At 49.6% G+C, this 23383-nt stretch overlaps 1 protein-coding gene across 3 annotated transcripts in view; it reads left to right on the forward strand.

Annotated features, from left to right (window-relative positions):
• ccdc88c (coiled-coil domain containing 88C) overlaps positions 1–5777 on the forward strand; it is an 83655-nt gene extending 77878 nt beyond the window's left edge. For 2 of the 3 annotated variants that reach the window (XM_079752495.1, XM_079752496.1), the window contains exons 27-31: positions 2348–2431; positions 2648–2746; positions 3991–4128; positions 4276–4520; positions 4696–5777. In XM_079752495.1, coding sequence (XP_079608621.1) covers positions 2348–2431; positions 2648–2746; positions 3991–4128; positions 4276–4520; positions 4696–5499 — 1370 coding nt within the window. In that variant the 3' untranslated portion in view covers positions 5500–5777. Of the gene's footprint in view, positions 1–2347; positions 2432–2647; positions 2747–3990; positions 4129–4275; positions 4521–4695 lie in introns of those variants that run through there. The other variant, XR_013812475.1, reaches the window with a different exon arrangement.
• Positions 5778–23383: the final 17606 nt, after the last annotated feature.

Here is a 23383-nt window from a genome sequence, read left to right on the forward strand (position 1 = left end):
GCTCACTGGTCCACTGACCTCTGAGAGCTGCTCACTGGTCCACTGACCTCTGAGAGCTGCTCACTGGTCCACTGACCTCTGAGAGCTGCTCACTGGTCCACTGACCTCTGACAGCTGCTCACTGGTCCACTGACCTCTGAGAGCTGCTCACTGGTCCACTGACCTCTGAGAGCTGCTCACTGGTCCACTGGCCTCTGAGAGCTGCTCACTGGTCCACTGACCTCTGAGAGCTGCTCACTGGTCCACTGACCTCTGAGAGCTGCTACCGGGTCCACTGACCTCTGAGAGCTGCTCACTGGTCCACTGACCTCTGAGAGCTGCTCACTGGTCCACTGGCCTCTGAGAGCTGCTCACTGGTCCACTGACCTCTGCTCACTGGTCCACTGACCTCTGCTCACTGGTCCACTGACCTCTGAGAGCTGCTCACTGGTCCACTGACCTCTGCTCACTGGTCCACTGACCTCTGAGAGCTGCTACCGGGTCCACTGACCTCTGAGAGCTGCTCACTGGTCCACTGACCTCTGCTCACTGGTCCACTGACCTCTGAGAGCTGCTCACTGGTCCACTGACCTCTGCTCACTGGTCCACTGACCTCTGAGAGCTGCTCACTGGTCCACTGACCTCTGCTCACTGGTCCACTGACCTCTGAGAGCTGCTCACTGGTCCACTGACCTCTGAGAGCTGCTCACTGGTCCACTGACCTCTGCTCACTGGTCCACTGACCTCTGCTCACTGGTCCACTGAGCTCTGAGAGCTGCTCACTGGTCCACTGACCTCTGAGAGCTGCTCACTGGTCCACTGATCTCTGACAGCTGCTCACTGGTCCACTGACCTCTGAGAGCTGCTCACTGGTCCACTGACCTCTGCTCACTGGTCCACTGACCTCTGACAGCTGCTCACTGGTCCACTGACCTCTGAGAGCTGGTCACTGGTCCACTGACCTCTGCTCACTGGTCCACTGACCTCTGAGAGCTGGTCACTGGTCCACTGACCTCTGCTCACTGGTCCACTGACCTATGCTCACTGTTCCACTGACCTCTGAGAGCTGCTCACTGGTCCACTGGCCTCTGAGAGCTGCTCACTGGTCCACTGACCTCTGCTCACTGGTTCACTGACCTCTGCTCACTGGTCCACTGACCTCTGAGAGCTGCTCACTGGTCCACTGACCTCTGAGAGCTGCTCACTGGTCCACTGACCTCTGAGAGCTGCTCACTGGTCCACTGACCTCTGCTCACTGGTCCACTGACCTCTGCTCACTGGTCCACTGACCTCTGACAGCTGCTCACTGGTCCACTGTAGAAGCTGTGCTGCTGTATATATTCTCTGATGGACGGAACATAGTATCCTCTGTTATGTTAACTGCTCTGAAGTGCTAACCCTTTAAGCCTAATTTATAGTTGCCGTGCAACTATGACCCGTGCATAATTCTTTCTGCACAGTTCATACGGCGGATGGTGCATGTTGCACACTTCTGAAAATGTTTAGCCCCGTGAACAGAGTGTGGGCAGTATGCATACACAATCTGAATGCCAAGGCCTTGCATGGACTGCTAGTGCACTTGAAAAACGGCGCATCAAGACTATAAATAATGCTTCGGGGCCATGTCTGGCATCCAACACATGTCACACCTGCCTCAAACCGACATCTTCAGTAACCACTTTCAATCAGATGTGTTCCTTCATTGCCCAATAGTCAGTGGTATATACTGTGCAGTAGAAGCTTTCTCCAAACAGTTTTTGTTTTGTTGAAAACAGAGGTATTCCTTCTGTTGAATGAGATGAGCGCTGGTTGCCATGGCATCGTGGAGAACCATGTGGTGAATGCTTCCTTTTATTTCTGTCAAGGACCTACGTGTTGTTTTGAATTGTATTCCCATGGCCACTTCCCTTTCTGGTCTCTGTGATCTGAGCTTCCGTTTTGGAATGGGTCCTGTGTGTTTCCTTAGATACTCTGGATCCTGTCCTCAATCTCCTTCTGTGCTTTACCTAATAATAACATGCTTCCAATCAGCCAACCGGCACTACTTCCGTCATGCCATAATATGGGCACTTGAGTCCTGCTTGGATAGAGAAAGTGCTTAAGTCCTGTATCCAACTGTTAATAGCTGTCTCTGTCTCTGCCAGACTAACTCTGGTCCTCCGAACATAAAATAATTAACTGTTTAAGTGCAGACTTACGCTTTCCTATGGATTTTCAACACACACAGTTCCACACACATTATTTTTGCTGCCATGGTTCTAAGCTTCTACCCATACAGTGCTGCGCTTTTGCTGTTTGGGCCTAAAAGTGTCTGTGGAGTAGGATGATAAATACTCCTACATCTGAATCACATTGTGTTTTTCTACAGGTTTTAGTGACAGGGGACGCGGCTTGTACCGTAATAGTACACCAGGGGGCAGCAATGAGAATGTTACTGAAGGAGAGGGACAAGGTCATCATTTTATATTTGTTTGTCTTTCGTTTCAAAATTGGTATAGCTTGAGTTGCAAACTTGGCAGTTTATTAAATATGGTAATGTAAATGTTGCTAATGTCTAATGATAGTAATACGTTTGGCTGACGTAGCCTTCCATTGTTCATTCAAAAATAATAACAAATAGGAGAAGACAAAGTTGAGTCAGCTGATTGTATGGATTGAATCTTCTCAGGGCAGCAAGCTCTCCGTTCTACTCCCAGCCAACAGGCCCTGGGCCTGGCGGGTAACTCTAGCTCCAGGCTGGCTCAAGGAGCTGGCTGCAGGCCCAGAGGTAAGGCAACAGTGCTTCATTTCTCTATTGTAGAGTTGCATTCATGGAGGAAGAATTGGGCCACAGAAAGAATGAATGAAGGACTAATAACTTACCCATTTCAAGACTTTTAACACATAACGCATTAAGCTTATCAAAAATGCATTTTTATGGATCATTAAAGCCACCTTGTGGCCATATTAGAAGGTTGTATGGGGAAACTTAGACTCATTGGGGAAATCCAATAAATGAAGAACACTAAATCGAAATGTGTTTTAAATGCTATCTGCGTTAATCGATTAAAGACAGAAAAAAGAATGTGTTGGGTTTTCATGGTTTCCAAAAATGATACAAGGTTTCCCCCACCCAACTCGCCAATATGGCCGCTAGGTGAATGTAGTCTACCGATTACACTCCATTTCCTTCATATTTTTCCACCAAGCTCAAGCGTACTTACATATTTGTTGAACCAGTGTTGAACTCATTCAAAGGCATACTCAAAAACAAATGATGAGAGCCCAAATACCAAAAATACAATTAATCTATCTCTGCCGCCCTTCTAAAAATAGATTTCCAAAACTCTGAGTCAACCTGATTGAAGTTTATATTTAAAACCAGAATATCTTGGAAAATAAATTCACACATTGTTAAAAGTATCCCAACATTACCCAGCCACACCTCTTTGTTGATACGTGAGATCAACCTATTCCAATAATTGTAATTATTACCATCCTGGTATAATTAAATAGAATGGGGGTCTCTGGTATAGCCATTCTCAGTGTTGAAATACCTACATAGACTACCTACATACTACATTATCTCTTTTGAAAGCATTTTTAAAGACCTCTTTTAAAAGCAGTTTAATAATGTTTTTTAAATCCAACTATAAATTGACTCTTTGACGGGTCAATTTAATACTTTTTCCTTTATCAGTTTAATTGAATGCTCCGTAAGAAGCGCCTCTGATAACTGTTCTAAGAAAGCATGCTTTAAACAGTGTTTTAATTTGGTCGATTATTAAACATTCATCAAGCTTTTCTATGACCCTATTTGTCAATCTTCCAACATTAAAAATGTTTGTAGTTTCATGTTGTGTTCAACAACCAAACACTGAAAGCAAGATTAAGATTGACTGATCTGTTGCAATAAGCGACAGAACCTTGCAGGAGCAGCATTTCCTTTTTAAACGTGTGTCCCTAGTTAAAAGCATTGGATTTATGTAGGTTATTCCTTAACTACCATGTGTATTTGTATTTATTTTCCAGGTTTGGTTTTCAATGAAGACTTGCATCTCAATTCCCCAGACTCCATTTTGGGTCACCGTGGCCACCTGAATGGTCGTCCAGGATCGATTGACTTGAGCCACAACACCTCCGGCTCCAACTCCCCAGTCCACTATAGGGGTATACACAGTAACACACTCACTCACTCAACCATATGTCATTGATTGTGATGTTATTTTTGGACTAAACTTTGTACATAACATTTAAAAGTCGATGATTAAACAATAGCCCTTGATCACTACTAATCAACACTCTATCTCTGGACAGAGACCTCAGATCGCCAGTGTCGCTCTTCCAGCCTCTCTAGCGACGATGTCATGGCTCTCAGCAAATCACAGCCCTCCCTGTCGCGTAGCTCCACCCTCCCTTATGACCACACACCTCAAAGAGCTCAACCACAGCGTGGGACCCCTGGGTTCCGGGCAAAGCCTCCCCGCTCCTCCTCTCCAGGAAGTGAGATGGTGTCCCTGGAACAGTTTCTACAAGAGAGTAACATACAGTCCCCTCCGACGGTAACTTAACGTTATTTCGCCGTAAAACTGACGCATAAATTCCCCTCCGTGTGTGGGCCATTCACTCTATATGCAAATCAAGCACACCAATATAAGAAAAATACTGAACTAAAATGAGCCGATGTGAACAATACTGAACGAAGTTGTATCTTATTTGAATCTCCATTTCCAACAGGTCTCCACCGGCAGCAAGGAAGAGTTGATGGCCGACTATTTCACCAGAAGTCCCGCCCTCTCGGCTCCGGCTGAGCGGGAACAGGCCACTCCCACCAACTATGTCACACCCACCGTCCAGCCGGCAAATCAGAGACCAGGCCAGACCGTTAAGCCTTTTCCCCGCCTCCCTGTAGGTCAAACTCCCAGCCAATCACCGAGCAGGGCCTACAGCCAATCACCGAGCAGGGCCTACAGCCTGGCCTCGGCCGATCTGCTCCGTTCCAACGGACCGGACGTCTACCGTGCAGACGACAGCCCCCCCGGGCAACCGGAGGTCCTGCTCAGAAGACCAGGGGGGCCGACCAATGGCAGCCAACGTCCTCTTTCTGCACGAGTCGCCGGCTCAGGCAGCTTACCGGGAGAGGGAGGGTGTCCGACAACTCCTCTCCACCATTCATCCTCTCTCAACCTGCAAACGGAGAGGTACGCAGAGAGGGAGAGGGAAAGAGAGAGGGAGAGGGAAAGAGTCCCAACCTCCATCTCTCACAATGGCCCCGCCCCCTCTACCACTTCACTCTCCTATCACCACCGAGGAGAGGTTGCCATGGTGTCGCCGGTGAGGGCGGTCCAAGCACAACGCTCGGATGACATGCCCGAGCAGAGGGAGGGGCTGAGGGAAGGCAAGCCCGCTGACCCTTCCCACACCGATGAAGACGGTGAGATAGCACGGTGTGCTTCTGCCGAACGTCGCGATAGCAAACCAGCCTCCCCGGACCCCAACAACGACCCCCAGACCGTTTGGTACGAGTACGGCTGTGTCTAAGTCCTGGAGTCAACTGGGATCGTGTGCTGATCTTCTTGAGTTCTTGTCTTTAACTGCAATGGCCCGTGAAATAACCAGAAGCATACACTCATGTGATGGGGGGAAGGGGGGGCAGGATATGTCCTGGAACTCATGGAAACACCCTGCTCCAACCCTCCTGGCTGGGCTCCTTAAACCACACCCTGCTCCAACCCTCCTGGCTGGGCTCCTTAAACCACACCCTGCTCCAACCCTCCTGGCTGGGCTCCTTAAACCACACCCTGCTCCAACCCTCCTGGCTGGGCTCCTTAAACCACACCCTGCTCCAACCCTCCTGGCTGGGCTCCTTAAACCACACCCTGCTCCAACCCTCCTGGCTGGGCTCCTTAAACCACACCCTGCTCCAACCCTCCTGGCTGGGCTCCTTAAACCACACCCTGCTCCAACCCTCCTGGCTGGGCTCCTTAAACCACACCCTTCTCCAACCCTCCTGGCTGGGCTCCTTAAACCACACCCTGCTCCAACCCTCCTGGCTGGGCTCCTTAAACCACACCCTGCTCCAACCCTCCTGGCTGGGCTCCTTAAACCACACCCTGCTCCAACCCTCCTGGCTGGGCTCCTTAAACCACACCCTGCTCCAACCCTCCTGGCTGGGCTCCTTAAACCACACCCTGCTCCAACCCTCCTGGCTGGGCTCCTTAAACCACACCCTGCTCCAACCCTCCTGGCTGGGCTCCTGAAACCACACCCTGCTCCAACCCTCCTGGCTGGGCTCCTTAAACCACACCCTGCTCCAACCCTCCTGGCTGGGCTCCTTAAACCACACCCTGCTCCAACCCTCCTGGCTGGGCTCCTTAAACCACACCCTGCTCCAACCCTCCTGGCTGGGCTCCTGAAACCACACCCTGCTCCAACCCTCCTGGCTGGGCTCCTTAAACCACACCCTGCTCCAACCCTCCTGGCTGGGCTCCTGAAACCACACCCTGCTCCAACCCTCCTGGCTGGGCTCCTTAAACCACACCCTGCTCCAACCCTCCTGGCTGGGCTCCTGAAACCACACCCTGCTCCAACCCTCCTGGCTGGGCTCCTTAAACCACACCCTGCTCCAACCCTCCTGGCTGGGCTCCTTAAACCACACCCTGCTCCAACCCTCCTGGCTGGGCTCCTTAAACCACACCCTGCTTCAACCCTCCTGGCTGGGCTCCTTAAACCACACCCTGCTCCAACCCTCCTGGCTGGGCTCCTTAAACCACACCCTGCTTCAACCCTCCTGGCTGGGCTCCTTAAACCACACCCTGCTCCAACCCTCCTGGCTGGGCTCCTTAAACCACACCCTGCTCCAACCCTCCTGGCTGGGCTCCTTAAACCACACCCTGCTCCAACCCTCCTGGCTGGGCTCCTTAAACCACACCCTGCTCCAACCCTCCTGGCTGGGCTCCTTAAACAACCCACCCCTGCATACAGAAAACTATGCACCTGGATATTGTCATTGTACCGAACCGAACTGAAGATTCAATTAGTTCATCCAAATGCTATTATTTTATTTATATATCCCGAGTTCTTCAACATTCAGCTATTGTTGAACCTGGAGGTGTAAGGATGATTATTTATTGGCCCTTTCTTCAGACCCTCTGACCCTACATGTCTCATTCCACCTGGCACAATATGCCTACTGAAATGCTGAATGGCCTACCGGAGTCCGTTTTGGTAACGCCGACGTGAACTTCCAACTGGATACTTGCTACTGACTCCTTGGGCGCGGTCGGCCATCCACAACGATCCACTGCTGAACTTCATTTCCTGCTCACTCTCATCTTTCGAGAGAGCAGATACATTACAGTGTATATATATATATATATATATATATATATATATATATATATGCTGTTAGTCTTTCCATTGACAGCTCTATGGCTAGACTTGAAGTCACAGGGAACCCACAGTAGAGGTTGCGCTGGCTTGATTGTTCTCAGTGCTTGATGTATCCTGACCTTACTTTCAAAGTGGACCAAAAACGACCATTAGATACGCTGTGTGGATGTGTGCTCTCGACCAAAGAATTGCCGTCTTAATGAACAGAAAGGAGGGGGAGCTTTTAAGAAATATGCAACAAGAGGATACTCATGTAATTTTGAGCTCCCCTCTGAAGGCGAAAACCAATGATGTGGTTATTGGTTATTGGTTTACAAACTAGAGTTTGGTGGTTTCACTGTGAAAACCACCAACATTTTCCATCCCGGGTTACACTGGCTCAACACTTGTGAAACACAACATACCAGGTTGCATATCAGTTTGGTTTGAGGTTTTCATTGTCAGGCCGCTACTGGGTAGATGGATAAAAATCAACATGACATTTCCTCATCCTGTGCTGTGTTCGATTCTAATAACACAACTGGAGGATGGAAAGGGTCTGGCCAGAGAGAGAGGGATGTACAGGAAGATATGAAGGAGGAGGATACTGGGGTACAAGGGGGAGGTGACAGACGGAGGAGGATACTGGGGTACAAAGGGGGAGGTGACAGACGGAGGAGGATACTGGGGTACAAAGGGGGAGGTGACAGACGGAGGAGGATACTGGGGTACCAAGGGGGAGGTGACAGACGGAGGAGGATACTGGGGTACAAAGGGGGAGGTGACAGACGGAGGATACTGGGGTACAAAGGGGGAGGTGACAGACGGAGGAGGATACTGGGGTACAAAGGGGGAGGTGACAGACGGAGGAGGATACTGGGGTACAAAGGGGGAGGTGACAGACGGAGGAGGATACTGGGGTACAAAGGGGGAGGTGACAGACGGAGGAGGATACTGGGGTACAAAGGGGGAGGTGACAGACGGAGGAGGATACTGGGGTACAAAGGGGGAGGTGACAGACGGAGGAGGATACTGGGGTACAAAGGGGGAGGTGACAGACGGAGGAGGATACTGGGGTACAAAGGGGGAGGTGACAGACGGAGGAGGATACTGGGGTACAAAGGGGGAGGTGACAGACGGAGGATACTGGGGTACAAGGGGGAGGTGACAGACGGAGGAGGATACTGGGGTACAAAGGGGGAGGTGACAGACGGAGGAGGATACTGGGGTACAAAGGGGGAGGTGACAGACGGAGGAGGATACTGGGGTACAAAGGGGGAGGTGACAGACGGAGGAGGATACTGGGGTACAAAGGGGGAGGTGACAGGCGGAGGAGGATACTGGGGTACCAAGGGGGAGGTGACAGACGGAGGAGGATACTGGGGTACAAAGGGGGAGGTGACAGACGGAGGAGGATACTGGGGTACAAAGGGGGAGGTGACAGACGGAGGAGGATACTGGGGTACAACAAGGGGGAGGTGACAGACGGAGGATACTGGGGTACAAAGGGGGAGGTGACAGACGGAGGAGGATACTGGGGTACAAAGGGGGAGGTGACAGACGGAGGAGGATACTGGGGTACAAAGGGGGAGGTGACAGACGGAGGAGGATACTGGGGTACCAAGGGGGAGGTGACAGACGGAGGAGGATACTGGGGTACCAAGGGGGAGGTGACAGACGGAGGAGGATACTGGGGTACAAAGGGGGAGGTGACAGACGGAGGAGGATACTGGGGTACAAAGGGGGAGGTGACAGGCGGAGGAGGATACTGGGGTACAAAGGGGGAGGTGACAGACGGAGGAGGATACTGGGGTACAACAAGGGGGAGGTGACAGACGGAGGAGGATACTGGGGTACAACAAGGGGGAGGTGACAGACGAGGAGGCAGGGAGACGGAGGACTGCGGGAGAGGGAACACAATACTAATTACAATCTTATAGGTTCCCTCCATCTTTATGAGCTATCCACACTGACTAACACCACTTACCCTACCCTTATGTATAACACGGTGCATTACAGTACAAACAAACACATGGTTCTTCATATGTCAAGCACCATCTTGGGAAATGTGTGGCTGGACTAATGGTTGATGGACAGCCCCCAGACACAGGCTCATACACACACAAAACCGTTTTGAACTCGGTAACAGCACTAGGTCAACTTTACTCTGTTGGTCGGTTCACTGTATTGGTGGCTATAGAGAAGGTTATAAGGATGCTTTTACACATGTTGGGGGAGACATGAGTGTTGAGTGTGTTTTGTTTTAACGGCAATCAAATAACATTGACCACAAACTACAGCGGAACCACAGGGCGAACTCTTGATTAAGACCAACATAATCCACGGGGCACCAATTCAAGAAGCTGCATTTCCACACAATTCTGTTGTTTTGAGTCGTTTGATGTGGTGGGTTATCTGGTTCAACTAGGAATGCTCCGATTCCTAAAGAGAGGTCAGATTATCAATAAGGTTGTTGATGAACTTTCAGTGGCCTTAATGGTCCGTTGTGTGTGCTACAAATGAACTGTGAAACTCGCATGAAACCGCACCTAATATGTCCTGATGAACTGGACTATCAGGAAATGTACACTGGAGTACTTTTGATCTGATTAAGCTTTAGCTGCAAGAACTAAAAAATGATTCATATTAAAGTAGTCAAAGCATTTATGTTAAGGTACATTACCTTATGCAAATATCAACCAATATTTTGTTTATGAAAAAAAGCTGAGGGTATTTTTGTTTGTGCTGTTAAATGCATGGGAATGCTAACAGTAGTACAAATTTGTAAGAATGTACAGTACTTTAAAACAATTCAATAAAGATAGTTGAGTATCATCCTAAATCTAGTTTAAGATCCCACTGTTTTTCAAATTGTTTTCATATTTTTGTGTACTTTACAAATACTATTTCACATTTTCTCAGCTCGTAAACTGGCCCATGAAAAACCCATGCGTGATGAAATGGAGGTGGCCGACGTCTGTCAGTCTGCTGACCTGCTATACATGGATGTGTGAAGCCTAAGGATTGTGGTTGTTCTTCTCCCATTTGCACTTGGACCAAGAAAAAGGTCCAGCCGGGGAAAAGGGCGATGACCCCCGAAGAGGGACTGTGTGCGAGTGATTTTGTGGCGTGAATAAAATGTTTGAAACTTTATGCACCCTTATGATGTCAAGTTCATTGAGACAGATACATTTTTTACCAGTTTTTCGCAAGTACCTCTATTATTGCTAGCCAAGAGGGTGTGTTGCCATAAATCCTGCGGTCCGCTTTTTAAGAAACAAGACACAAAACAAAGCTTTCATTAGTCTCGATCGCAAGATTTATTCCGCACACGGACATTTATTATTAATCTTGACTTTGACTTTGACTTCATACTTATAACATTGAACTGACACATTAACGATTGACATCAACTTTTGACTTCAGAGATATGCAACTTAACGGTATTATATTCTTCTTTGCCGTCTTTTGTATCACTCCGCAAGTAGTCCGGTAACTTATCAACCCCACCGTACTCGGTTGCTAAGCGCCTTCATGGCGAAGCAAGACGCCTCCTGTTCGCCCTGTCGGGGCTTATTTTCCCAATAATGACCGGCGTTCTGTACATTATCCCTTACATAACAATCAGTATAAACATAAAAAATAAGTATGCCTATAGCTTCTTGGTTTTATTGCTTGGAATGTTCTTTTATATATATTTATAACGCGCATTTAAAAGACGCTCACAGGAAGTGCGTCATTATTGCACATCTAGGACCTCGAGTCGATCTGGCAGCCGAGTCAATCCGGTACCCACACCGGTAGGAAACTAAAACTGATTCTGAATAAAGTTTAAATGTTATATTCCGTTTGGATATTATTGAAGATACAAGTGTGTAGATTTGTTTATCCTTTTATATCAAAACCCTTGAAATAATATATTCAACTCTTCCAATAGTTGAGTGCTGCATGCAGCACTCAACTATTGTTCTTCGTATGTTTTATTCTTTCTTTATTTATTATTCTCTACAAACTTTGGGACCTATCTCCTTTCTCAATTTTTCACCTAGAGACTCGCGCGCTTCTTTTCAGATTATTTAAATATTTTATACTTTTTAAGATATTCTACTTTTAAAACTTTTTAACATGGGAGTCAATGGGAGGACGGCTCTGGTACTTCAAGTCCTCTGGTACTTCAACTGTTTAAGACATAACTAAACCAATTTTCCACCTTTTATGTTCGTTCAAAACGTATAACAAATCTACACAATTTTATCTTCAATATCTAAACGGAAATCAATGTCATTTGAACTTTCTTCAGAATCACAGTTTTAGTTTCAAACCATCATACCATCATTCTACAGTTGGTCCCATTGAAGCCGTCTGCCCATTCTGACACTTGAATTACTTAAGACATCGTAACTCGGTCTAATTTCAACCGTTTACCTTCGTTCAAACCATTTAACAAATCTACACACTTGTATCTTCAATAATATCCAAACGGAATATATCATTTAAACTTTATTCAGAATCAGTTTTAGTTTCATACCGGTGTGGGTACCGGATTGACTCGGCTGCCAGATCGACTCGAGGTCCTAGATGCGCAATAATGACGCACTTCTTGTAGACGCTGTCTTTTAAATGCTCGTTTCATTCATTCCCATGTTATTCCCAAGTATTGACGATCTCCTTTTGTTTTCTAATCTATGAATAATAATCTTATGTACAAAGATTGATCAGATAATATTTGTGGCTTTAGATTGATGGCTAACGTGAGCTAATAAAAGTTAGGGGGGGGGGGCTTTCATCAATATAGGATTAGTTTTGTAGGTGATAATTACTTTAACGTATGTGAAAACAAAAATATATGTGTAACCAAGCGTTTTATTGTTGCCTATACTTGGGTAATATATAAAAGAAGAATGGGTTAACTCCATTCCCTGAACGGGGCGATCCACTTTATTCCCAGCGCTCCCAACACAGAGTCAAAACAGCGACGCACACGCAGACACTTCCAGACATCGACACTGTCGATACGTCAAGTGTCGATAAGTCATCTGTAAGCGCAGAGCCCCGAGTTGATCAGGCTGCCGAGTCAATTTGGTACCCGCACCCATTGATATATATATAGAACACTAGATAAGTCACGGCAATGTTGAGCTCCGGTCGCTGATGGCACACCGCGGCGGCCATCTTGAAGGGGTCAACCCGCTGCCTAGAACATTACAGCATATGGAAAATTCATACAAACATGTAGCAAATTTGAGCCGTGATGGCTCAGTGGATGACACTAAAAACATCATAGTTGATATTCCATGTTTGATTCTAAGTGGTAGGAAGATTTTTTTCCTCTATGTTACACAAAAAACACACTTTTTAACACATGACATTTAACTTGCCACTGATTATATCTACTATCAGGAATGTTTCTGCTGGACTCAGATGAACATTTTATTTCTCAAAAAGTATATATCTTCTTATCCATTTAGCTTTTTGGCTTATAACTCTCGAACCACTCTAACACTGCATCACACTGGACTAGAACCAGCAACCCTCCAGACTGAGATACAACTGGAACTATTGATTGAATTTATTTCAGACATATCAAATACAAATTAAACATGAAAAATACAAAACAAAATGAAAAGCACAATAATAAATATTTAATAAATTTACTTCCTGTGTTCCTCATATTTTTATATATCTATATACAATTTTCTTTATTTGTGATACTATATTGATATTTACAATCCATACATATACAACTTAAAATACTATATATTGTGGCGACCACGGGTGTGGACGCCATGTTCCGGAGCCGCGGGGGATTCTGGGAGTTGGGGTTGGGGTTGTCAGTTGACAAAAGGGGTTTTGTTGATTTGTTCTGTTGTTGGGGTTAAGTGGGGTTAACGGGTTTGGGGTCTTTATTAATTGTGTGTTGTTCCATTGTTGTGTGATCGGGACCATTAGTGAGAGTGTTGTGTGTGTTGGTCAGGTGTCCCGTGTTTCTGTTATGTTCGCTGTTAAAATAAAGAACCAACTGTCGCAGTCGTGCGGTGTAAGGGGCGCGAGAGTGGTACTAGCGGTTGAAACCTGTCTCCCGTCTCATTCTTCCGTCTCTCCCTGACCGGCGCTACATTGGTGTCAGAAGTGGGATTATGGAGAATAACACGTTATTCAAACTGGAGCGTCCGAAGGAGGAAGACTCGGAATGGCCCTGCTCGACGGCGGCGCAGTGCCACACAGCGGCCGTTGGGGATGCCACAGGATCGGCGGCGATCGGCCGCCACCTGGTGGCCAGGCTGCCCAAATTTTCCGGGGCGACACCGCTGGAGCCTTACCTGGCGCAGCTGAGGATCGCCGCGCAGTACTACGGCTGGGCTATGTACGAGTCCGCCGCCCAGCTTGCCCTAGCCTTGGAGGGAACGGCGTTGCAGGTTCTGCTGGACCTGGCCCCAGCAGACCAGCAGGACCTCCGGGCCCTGACCCTAGCCTTGGAGAGGCGTTTCGGACAGCGGGGGGTCGTGGCCCACAGCCGGGAGTTGCTGACCAGCCGCCGCCGCCGGGAGGGGGAACGGTTGGGGGCTTACGCAGCCGATGTACTGCTCTACGCCCAGCGGGGCTACCCCGACTTCCCTGCTGCGGCCAAGGAGGAATTAGCCCTTCAGTCGTTCCTCCAAGGGCTTGCCCCGCCGCGGCTGGGACGGCACGTCCGCCTCACCGGGCCCCCGAACCTTGAGGTGGCTCTCGAGGTGGCGGAACGGGCGGAGCGGGAGCTGTCCGACCTGCAACCGTCCAGTGCCTCCCGACCTCACGTCCGGCAGGCGGAATACGAGCGGGACGAGGACGACGTCGGGGAGGAGTGTTTTCAGGCATGGACGCCCCAGCGTCCCCGACAGCGTCCACAGCAGCGTCCACCACCCGACGACAGACGAGGGTCCGGAGCTGACCGGCGCTGTTTCCGGTGAGGTGAACCAGGCCATCTAGCCCGTGACTGCCCGGCACCGGCACCACGGGCTAGACCATCTCGTCCGGCGGAAAACTGCGGCGGAGCGGCCCAGTGAGGGGAACGCCATTCCGGGTTCCTGCCCCTCTCCACGGTCGGTGCGCTATGGTTGGCGGGCCGGGCCGCGCCACCTTTACCTCAGCTGCAGGATCGACGGCCAACACTGCACGGCCCTGGTGGACACTGGGTCGACCATCTCCCTGGTGCGTCCGGGCGTTTTTCCGGGCACCGCCGGCGCACTCTCGGGGGGGTGGACGGCGACCAGCGTCCGCCTGACGACCGTTACGGGACAGGAGACCGGAATGAGGGGAAGGAAGCGGCTGGCCGTCCGAGTGGGTGACCGGGAGGTCATGCACGAGTTTTGGCTCGCCGACATCCGGGACTCGTGCATAATCGGCCTGGACCTACTGAACCGTTGGGGTGCCAGGTTGGACATGGCTGGAGCGACCATCACCGTCGGCGCGGAGACTGTGGCGCTCCAGTCCGGACGGGGGGGGCACGGGGGCTCTGGCGGCCAGCGGAGTAGTCGCCAGGTTATGCCCCGGGAGCCTCAGCCTCTGCCCGGTCCCTGCATTCCCCGCGGCACTGTGTCTGCCGCTTTTCCTTCCCCTGAGACCGCCGAGGCCGTCAATGCGCTGCGGCTGCGCAGTGGAGCTGGCCTCGACGTACAGCAGAGTTGGCAGCTGAGGCTGTTACTCGAGGAGTACGGGGACATTTTCGCGGCTCGGGATGAGGACTGCAGGCGGACAGGGCTGGTGCAGCATACCATCGACACCGGCTCTGCCCGGCCCATCCGCCTGCGGCCCCACCGATTAGCACTAGCCAAGCGCCAGGCGGCGGAGGACAAGGTCCGCGAGATGGCTGCCGGGGGAGTGATCGAGCCCTCGTCCAGCCCATGGGCGGCATGCCCATGGTAAAAAAAAAGGACGGTAGCTGGAGATTCTGTGTGGACTACCGGCGCCTTAACGAGGTCACTCGGAAGGACTCGTACCCGCTTCCACGGATCGACGACGCCCTGGACTACATCGGGGGGTCTAGCTGGTTCAGCTCCCTGGACCTGCGTAGCGGCTACTGGCAGGTGGAGTTGGCGCCCGAGGCCAGACCTAAGACTGCGTTCACCATTGGACAGGGGCTGTGGCAGTTTCGCGTCATGCCGTTCGGACTATGCAACGCGCCGGCGACGTTCGAGCGGATGATGGAGAGGGTCCTGGCGAACGTCCCCCGGAGTCGTTGTGTCGTGTACCTGGACGACCTGTTGGTGCACGCACGCGATTTCGGCGGGGCGCTGGCGAACCTACGGGAGGTTCTTGGGGCCATCCGCCAGGCCGGGTTGCGGCTGAACCCTGCCAAATGTTCCCTGCTGTCCAGGGAAACGCTGTTCTTGGGGCACGTGGTGAACAAGCATGGCGTAGCCACTAACCCGGCCAAGGCGGCTGCGGTCCGGGACTGGCCGACCCCCACCAACGCCGGCGAACTGCGGAGTTTTCTGGGCCTGGCGGGGTACTACCGCCGGTTCGTCCGGCACTTTGCTACAGTCGCCAGCCCCCTCCACCGTTTAACCGAGGCGGGCCGGCCGTACGTCTGGGACAACGCCTGCGCCACGGCCTTCGCCCGACTTCAGGCGGTGCTCACCGAGGCCCCGGTCCTGGCTTACCCTGACGCTGGTCGGCCTTTCGTCCTCGACACCGATGCCAGTAACGTGGGGGTCGGTGCGGTCCTCTCCCAGGGAGTGGGGGAGGGGGAACGTCCCGTCGCCTACTTCAGCCGCACTCTCAGTCGGGCGGAGCGCAATTACTGCGTGACCCGACGGGAGCTGTTGGCTGTGGTTCTGGCCGTGCGGCATTTCAGGCCGTACCTGCATGGCAGGCGCTTCCTGATCCGCACCGACCACGCGTCCCTCACCTGGCTCCTCAGTTTTAAGAACCCTGAGGGCCAGGTGGCTCGATGGCTGGAAGTTTTGCAGGAGTACGACTTCGAGATCCAGCATCGGGCAGGGCGGCTCCACAGCAATGCTGACGCACTCTCCCGACGGCCCTGTGCAGTCCTGGAGTGTCGCTACTGCCTGCGCCAGGAGGAGCGGGCCCACGAGTCTCCGATGGTGGCGGCTCTCCAGACCACCGAGGCTGACCAGACTATCGGGGAGGCGGAGGGGTGGCTCCTGCTGACGGCGAGTCAGCTGGAGCAGCAGCAGCGGGCCGACGAGACCCTGGCGTTGGTGAGGGACTGGCTGGAGGCGGGGCAGCGCCCCAGCTGGCCGGAGGTGTCGGCACGAGGGCCTGAGGTGAAGGCCTACCACTCCCAGTGGGGATGCTTCCAGCTCCACAACGGGGTGGTCCACCGCCGCTGGCGGGACCCTAGGGGGAAGGGCGACATCCTGCAGCTGTTGGTGCCCCGTGTGCTTCGTCCCCAGGTGCTGCAGCTGGTCCACGGCTCGGTGGGGGCGGGGCACTACGGAAACGCCAAGACCCTGCATCGCCTGCGTGGGCGGTTCTACTGGCCGGGCTGTCGACGGGACGTGGAGCTGCACGTCCACTGCTGCGACACCTGCACGGCGCAGAAAGGACCTGCCCAGCGTTCCCACGACCCGCTCCAGCAGTACCTGGTGGGAGCACCGATGGAACGGGTGGGGGTCAACGTCCTGGGGCCGTTTCCAGTCACCGACTCTGGCAACCGCTACGTCCTCGTGGCCATGGACTACTTCACCAAATGGCCAGAGGCGTATGCGGTGCCGGATCAGAGCGCTGCCACCACCGCGGAGAGGCTGGTGGAGGAGATGTTTGCCCGTTTCGGGGTCCCTGCTGAGCTCCACAGCGACCAGGGGCGGAACTTCGAGTCCCAGGTCTTTGGAGAGGTCTGCCGGCGGCTGGGGGTGCACAAGACGAGGACGACGCCGCTCCATCCCCAGAGTGACGGGTTGGTGGAGCGGTTTAACCGCACCCTGGCCACCCAGCTCGCCATCCTCACCAGCCAGCACCAGCGGGACTGGGACCGTCACCTGCCCCTGGTCCTGTGGTCCTATCGGACGGCGGTGCAGGAATCCAGTCACTGCACTCCGGCTGCCCTCATGTTCGGGCGGGAGCTCCGGACACCGGTGGACTTGGTGTTCGGGTCCCCGCCTGAGCCTGAGCTCGCCGGGGGTGCGGCTATGGACTATTTCCGCAGGCTGAGGGATCGCCTGCTGGTGGTCCACGACTACACCCGCCAGGCTCAGGCTGCCTCCGGGGTGAGGCAGAAGAGGGGCTATGACACTCGCTGCCGGGGACGAGCGTTCACACCCGGGGACAGGATGTGGGTGTACTGCCCCGTCAGAAAGAGGGGGGTCTGCCCCAAACTGCGGAGCCACTGGCAGGGGCCGGGAGAAATCCTCGACAGAGTGTCCGAGGTGGTGTACCGGCTGCGGATGCCGGGCGCTCGGGGGCGGGTGGTGGTGTTGCACCAGGACAGACTCTCGCCGTACCGCCCCCTCGCCCCGGTTGTTGCTGGTGAGGAAGGAGGAACGCCTCGCGGTTCCCCTGGCGGCTCCTCTGTCCCTGCCGGCTCCCCGGGTGGGGCCGTTGGCCCCGCGGCTGCCGCCTCTGGGGGGTTTCAGCGGCCGAACCGGCGGCGCCGGCCCCCTGAACACTTAAGGGACTATGTGACGGATCATGGGGTCGTCGGGACGTCTGACCCCTGAGGTGGGGGCTGTGTGGCGACCACGGGTGTGGGCGCCATGTTCCGGAGCCGCGGGGGATTCTGGGGGTTGGGGTTGTCAGTTGACAAAAGGGGTTTTGTTGATTTGTTCTGTTGTTGGGGTTAAGTGGGGTTAACGGGTTTGGGGTCTTTATTAATTGTGTGTTGTTCCATTGTTGTGTGATCGGGACCATTAGTGAGAGTGTTGTGTGTGTTGGTCAGGTGTCCCGTGTTTCTGTTATGTTCGCTGTTAAAATAAAGAACCAACTGTCGCAGTCGTGCGGTGTAAGGGGCGCGAGAGTGGTACTAGCGGTTGAAACCTGTCTCCCGTCTCATTCTTCCGTCTCTCCCTGACCGGCGCTACAATATTTTATAATTTATATATTTATACAATCCATATATCTATATATACACACATGTCTATTTTTATAATTTGATGTACTATATTTACACTTTATATATTATTTTTATTGATTTATACAATCCTTATGTACAGTTTGGTACAGTATGTTTACAATTATGCATTTAATACTATATATATATATATATATACATACATACATACATACATACATACATACATACATATACATATATACATACATATATATCTACTGTCATTTTCAAAATCCTTGAAACAGGATGGTTTTTCCGAGTTTCTTTCAGGAATTTCCTCTCTGCCAGGTAAGCAAGGTTAATTTGGCGATATGATGCAGCCGTATTCCCATAAAGACAGACACAACCAGCGACAGGAGGAGGGACAGGTGATTGGTCGATGCCAAACTGGCTTTCTTGGACATGGCTCCCCAGTGCAAAGACGTCCTCTATCCCGATTTCCTCTCTGACGAAGTGGGCTACAACAACCTCATCAGGGGCTTTCCCTGGAGAGTGTTGACGTATTGCCCTCTCCGCAGCTCTCACCACCTTCAAAAAGAGAATTAGAAAATGTTAAAGCTGTGACTGTGTATGAGAGGATGGGTTGGGCTGTTGGTCATTGTTGGGCAGCATGCTGTATACAGAGGAGCTGGTGGATGTTTTTACTGACCTTTACAGTTCCTTTTGAAGGAATCATCAGCCCATCGTTATTCCGAAGTTCCAGTAGATGGTAGCTCTGGTCAAATGGTACAGCATCTGTCACCAAGCTGGCACGGCACACATCACAGGACAGGCTGCGAAAAACTCTTTGCCCTCAGTTCACGCTTCCTTGTATCCCTCTTTTCCCTCTGCAGTCTGATTACATTGTCCCTTGCCTTAATGTACCCCTCCTTTAGAGCAAAAGGGCAACTGGACAGAGCATAGGTGTGGTCCTAGGGAGGAAAAAACACCTGCTGTCTTATCTAACTCCAAGTGTTATTTCTGTTGGCTTGAAAACTCCCCATTGTATGTGAAAGTATTTATTACTACTCTATGAAATAACCCCAACACATGTTAAAATAATACTTGGAGTTGAATTCAACTGGGAAATGTTTAACCCTGAAATGTTAACAATCTTGTCATAGGCAGACATCAAAGCAAAATAATACAATTAAAAAAAACGTACATTTGAACAGATTTATTTGTAAGTAGCGCTTTATCAAGTTTTGATTATTTTATGAACAATTAATAATGTCACTGAACTACAAAAAGATGAATGTTGAGGAAAGTATTACTCATCTGTCTGATCCCATCTATTCAAATAAAATGTCACCCCCCCCCACCCCCATGTGATGGAGGAATGCACAGTGCATGTAGGGGGCGTAAGTCATTTTTCAACCCTACTCACAACAAGCTGAGACTGAGGCAGAGCTGCAGGTTCAACAGGGGCATCTTGAGGGATGTCCATTGGAAGGCTCTCCTTGGCTCTCCTTGAATTCGAGGTGGTCCGGTGAGTGCTGGCTGTTGACTTTAGTGAAATAACAGAATAAATCAATAAGTTTCACTGACATACAAGAAAGCCTAAATAGTATACCTACTTTTAGAAGATGAGCGGGGAAGGCAAAGATGGATGGGACAACACCATGTCTGGTCCTGACAGTTTGACCAGTCCGGTCAAAATGCTCTGGCTTGAAATGTTTACTGCAGAGCATGGTATCCTCACTGGCTGCAAAACCCTCTCTTTTAAGAGCGACTTCCCATTTTCTTCGCTAGTCACCATCTTTGGGAAACCTTAAGGAATAAGAAAAAAGGCAAGATAAGTTACCATTTAGGTGATGCCATTTACCAAATCCAATTTACATTTAAACTCAAGCTAGGGTTAAGGGGGAGCAAATCATTTCACATTTTAACATTCACACCCCTAAACCATACATAGTTAAATTGGAATAAAGGTTACCAAACTTAAGTTACAGAGGAAATTGAATTGTGTAAATAATAAAGTAAGCAGACGTTTAACCAGCGATACAGTGTTACTAGCACGAACGATTCTCTTTCACCGTAGTTCTCCACAATGTAAGGGGGTCGTCCCTATGTTCCCCAGGTCCTATGTTCCCCGGGTGCAAAGGGTTAGGGTCAGGTTTAGGGTTAGGGTTAGGGTGAGAGTTAACCCTCAACCTAACCCTAACCATAACCAATCGGAGGAGAGACATTTTAGAGAGACAACCAATTACAGGCGAATCAGAGGCGAAAAAGGCGGTACTTGCCCATAAGATCCTACGAAAAAAATATTTGCTCACAGGGTCCTATGTTCCCCGGTCACATAGGACACGGGGAACATAGGAAAAGACACACACACACACACACACACACACACACACACACACACACACACCAGCAGTGCAGGGCAATCCATTTGACCTTTTACATTTCAATGTAATGCTTTGCGCTTTTCATTCAGCTGTCACTTTATTTGTTTCCAACCCTTTACATTTTCTTAAATGGTGTGCATGTTTACATTGTTTACTCCATTTAGACTTTTGAACTATTGTTCAAATCAAATTCTTTTGTTTCTTTATGTCTTAATCTATTTGGCTTTATTGAAATATATTTTCAACATGACTTTGTACTACAACACTCACCGCATTTTCTGCAGGAAATGCATTTTCTAGTTTTACTTGTTACTCCTTAGTCATCAAAAGACATACAAAAAATGCACTAATTTTGCTGTTAGCTTATTCATCAAAACATCTTGACATTAGAGAATGCAAGTGTAACAGATTAAAGAATGACAAATATTTTTGTATCCTTTCATTTTATATTTCGTGGTTATGTGAGTTTTATTTCACCCAAATCTTGTATTGTTCATGGTAGTTTTTAGGTATTGGGAGATTTATTTGTTGTGTAACTGCGCCATCTATTGGATAGTGGTGGCTATATGCTGGATTTTTGCGTTCCTTTCTCAGTTTGCATTCCACTTGATTGAGAGAGGTACGTGTCCACAGCAGTGCAATGTGAACTTGAAATATACCTGTTCTAACTTTAGTTTTAGTCCATATGGTAACTTGTATATGTATTTCAGGATGAGTGCACTTGAATTTAGTCATGTTTTGTCGAGAACATTTATGTTTTGTGAGCTTTAGATTGTCAACATATAGCTAACCTCGTGGTTTGCGCTCGCCATTCTATCTTTGTGTAGTATAGCCCAAATGTTTCAGTTGTCCTTTTTCTTATGTTAGGCTGGTTCATTCCGTGAAGATAGAGTCCTGAATCTTTGCTCTCATTGAACTTGTACAGGTATGTGGCCTACTCCCAATACCAGGTTTAGAATGTGTTAATTGAAATGTTTTCTTGTATTTTATTTTCGGGTTTTGAAGTACTATTAGTGCTAGTTTGCGTTCCACTGGATTGAGAGTGTCTGGTTCATTCCGTGACGATAGAGTCCTGAATCTTTGTTCTCATTGAACTTGTACAGCCTACAGAATAAAGTGCCATAAGAGAACGTCAGCGTCCTGTCTTCAGTGCACCAGAACACAACGCAGTAGTCAGCGATATGCAGACCGCGCCGGCTACACAAGAAGTGTGTGTGCGGACGCCATAACACATTTCACGGACCCACGTTTTGAATAAACTAATGGCGCGTTCCAGGCAACCCATGTCTTTCAAAAGTTTCTGTAGACTCAGCCGATGTTGCTGACATGGAGGAGCATGAAGTCACTACTGACCACAACACTGACCACAGCTATTCAAGAGACACAGGCCCTGGCATTGTAGAACCATGCGTGAATCCATCCTGACAGGCTACAACATTTGCGAGTGGAAAGTGAGTGTGCCGAGCTGAGGTCAGTGAGTTAAGGGCTGGGGTAGAGGAGCAGTCCTTGAATGAGGACGCCTTCAGGGACAATGACACCAGGTCTTCCAACCTTCGCCAAATTAATAGTTTTGTTTAATTTTGTTATCGAGTTTTTAAAAATTGGACCATCAATCACCCCATTCCAATGTTTGATCCTAACATTAAGGAGACAGGCTTAATGTGCCTCTTCAATTTTTAGCTATTTTTTGGGGGATTTTTTGGATTTCTTTTTGTCACCCCCCCTCCCCTTTGTATCCCAGTACTATTTTCACTCACTTCCTGTCAGAGTGTTTAATAGCACGTTAGATGTATTGTTTTTCATATTATCAGAACTAATCCTATGGCCACCTAAAGTTCAAGTTAGTCTCCCAATGTGTTTTCGCAATAATTTTAAAAACTGAACCTCCAAAATTGATTGTTTTAAAATATTTATAGAAAAGCCAAAGGACCTGAGATGCCATGCACAGACACACTCACACTGTAAGCACCACAACACCGCAAAATTTCTGATCTCAATTACACCACAAGGTGTTATATCCTATGTGTCAAAAGGTTGGGGGGGTCGCACAAGCGACTAGCACATAACAGAAAATTGTGGATATCTTGATAAATTGTCACCAGGAGATGTCATTCTAGCTGATAGAGGTTTTAATGTTAGGGATACAATGGGTCTGTATTGTGCTCAGATGAAAATACCGGCATTTACCAAAGGCAAGACACAGCTGCATCCAATGGAGCTAGAGGCAACAAGGGGACTGGCAGCTGTCACGATCCATGTGGAGAGTCATTGGCCTGGTGAGGAATAATTACACTATTCTTCAGACCACCATCCTTCTGACCCTCTGCCAAGCCGCTTCGCATGGACAGCCTACCTCCATTGACAAAATGGTGACAGTTTGCTTTAATATTTGCCCATCAGTCATCCCTACAGAGTAGAGATATGATACAATTGTTTACTCTGAACTACATAAACCAATTACTATACATAGTTATTAAAAAACATTAATGTATGTATGGATCACATTTATTTGTCACATGACTACATACACAAGGATAAAAAAAGAAAGAAATTGAATAAATATTAATTCATTTATAAAAAGCATTTCTGGATACCAACCTGATTTCTTTGTTGTTTTTTACATTCTACACATTTCCAACTCTTTGTCACCCTGCTCAGCTTCAGACATGACTTGTGG

Source organism: Pollachius pollachius (genome assembly GCF_949987615.1).
Source record: "Pollachius pollachius genome assembly, chromosome: 15".
Taxonomy (NCBI): domain Eukaryota; kingdom Metazoa; phylum Chordata; class Actinopteri; order Gadiformes; family Gadidae; genus Pollachius; species Pollachius pollachius.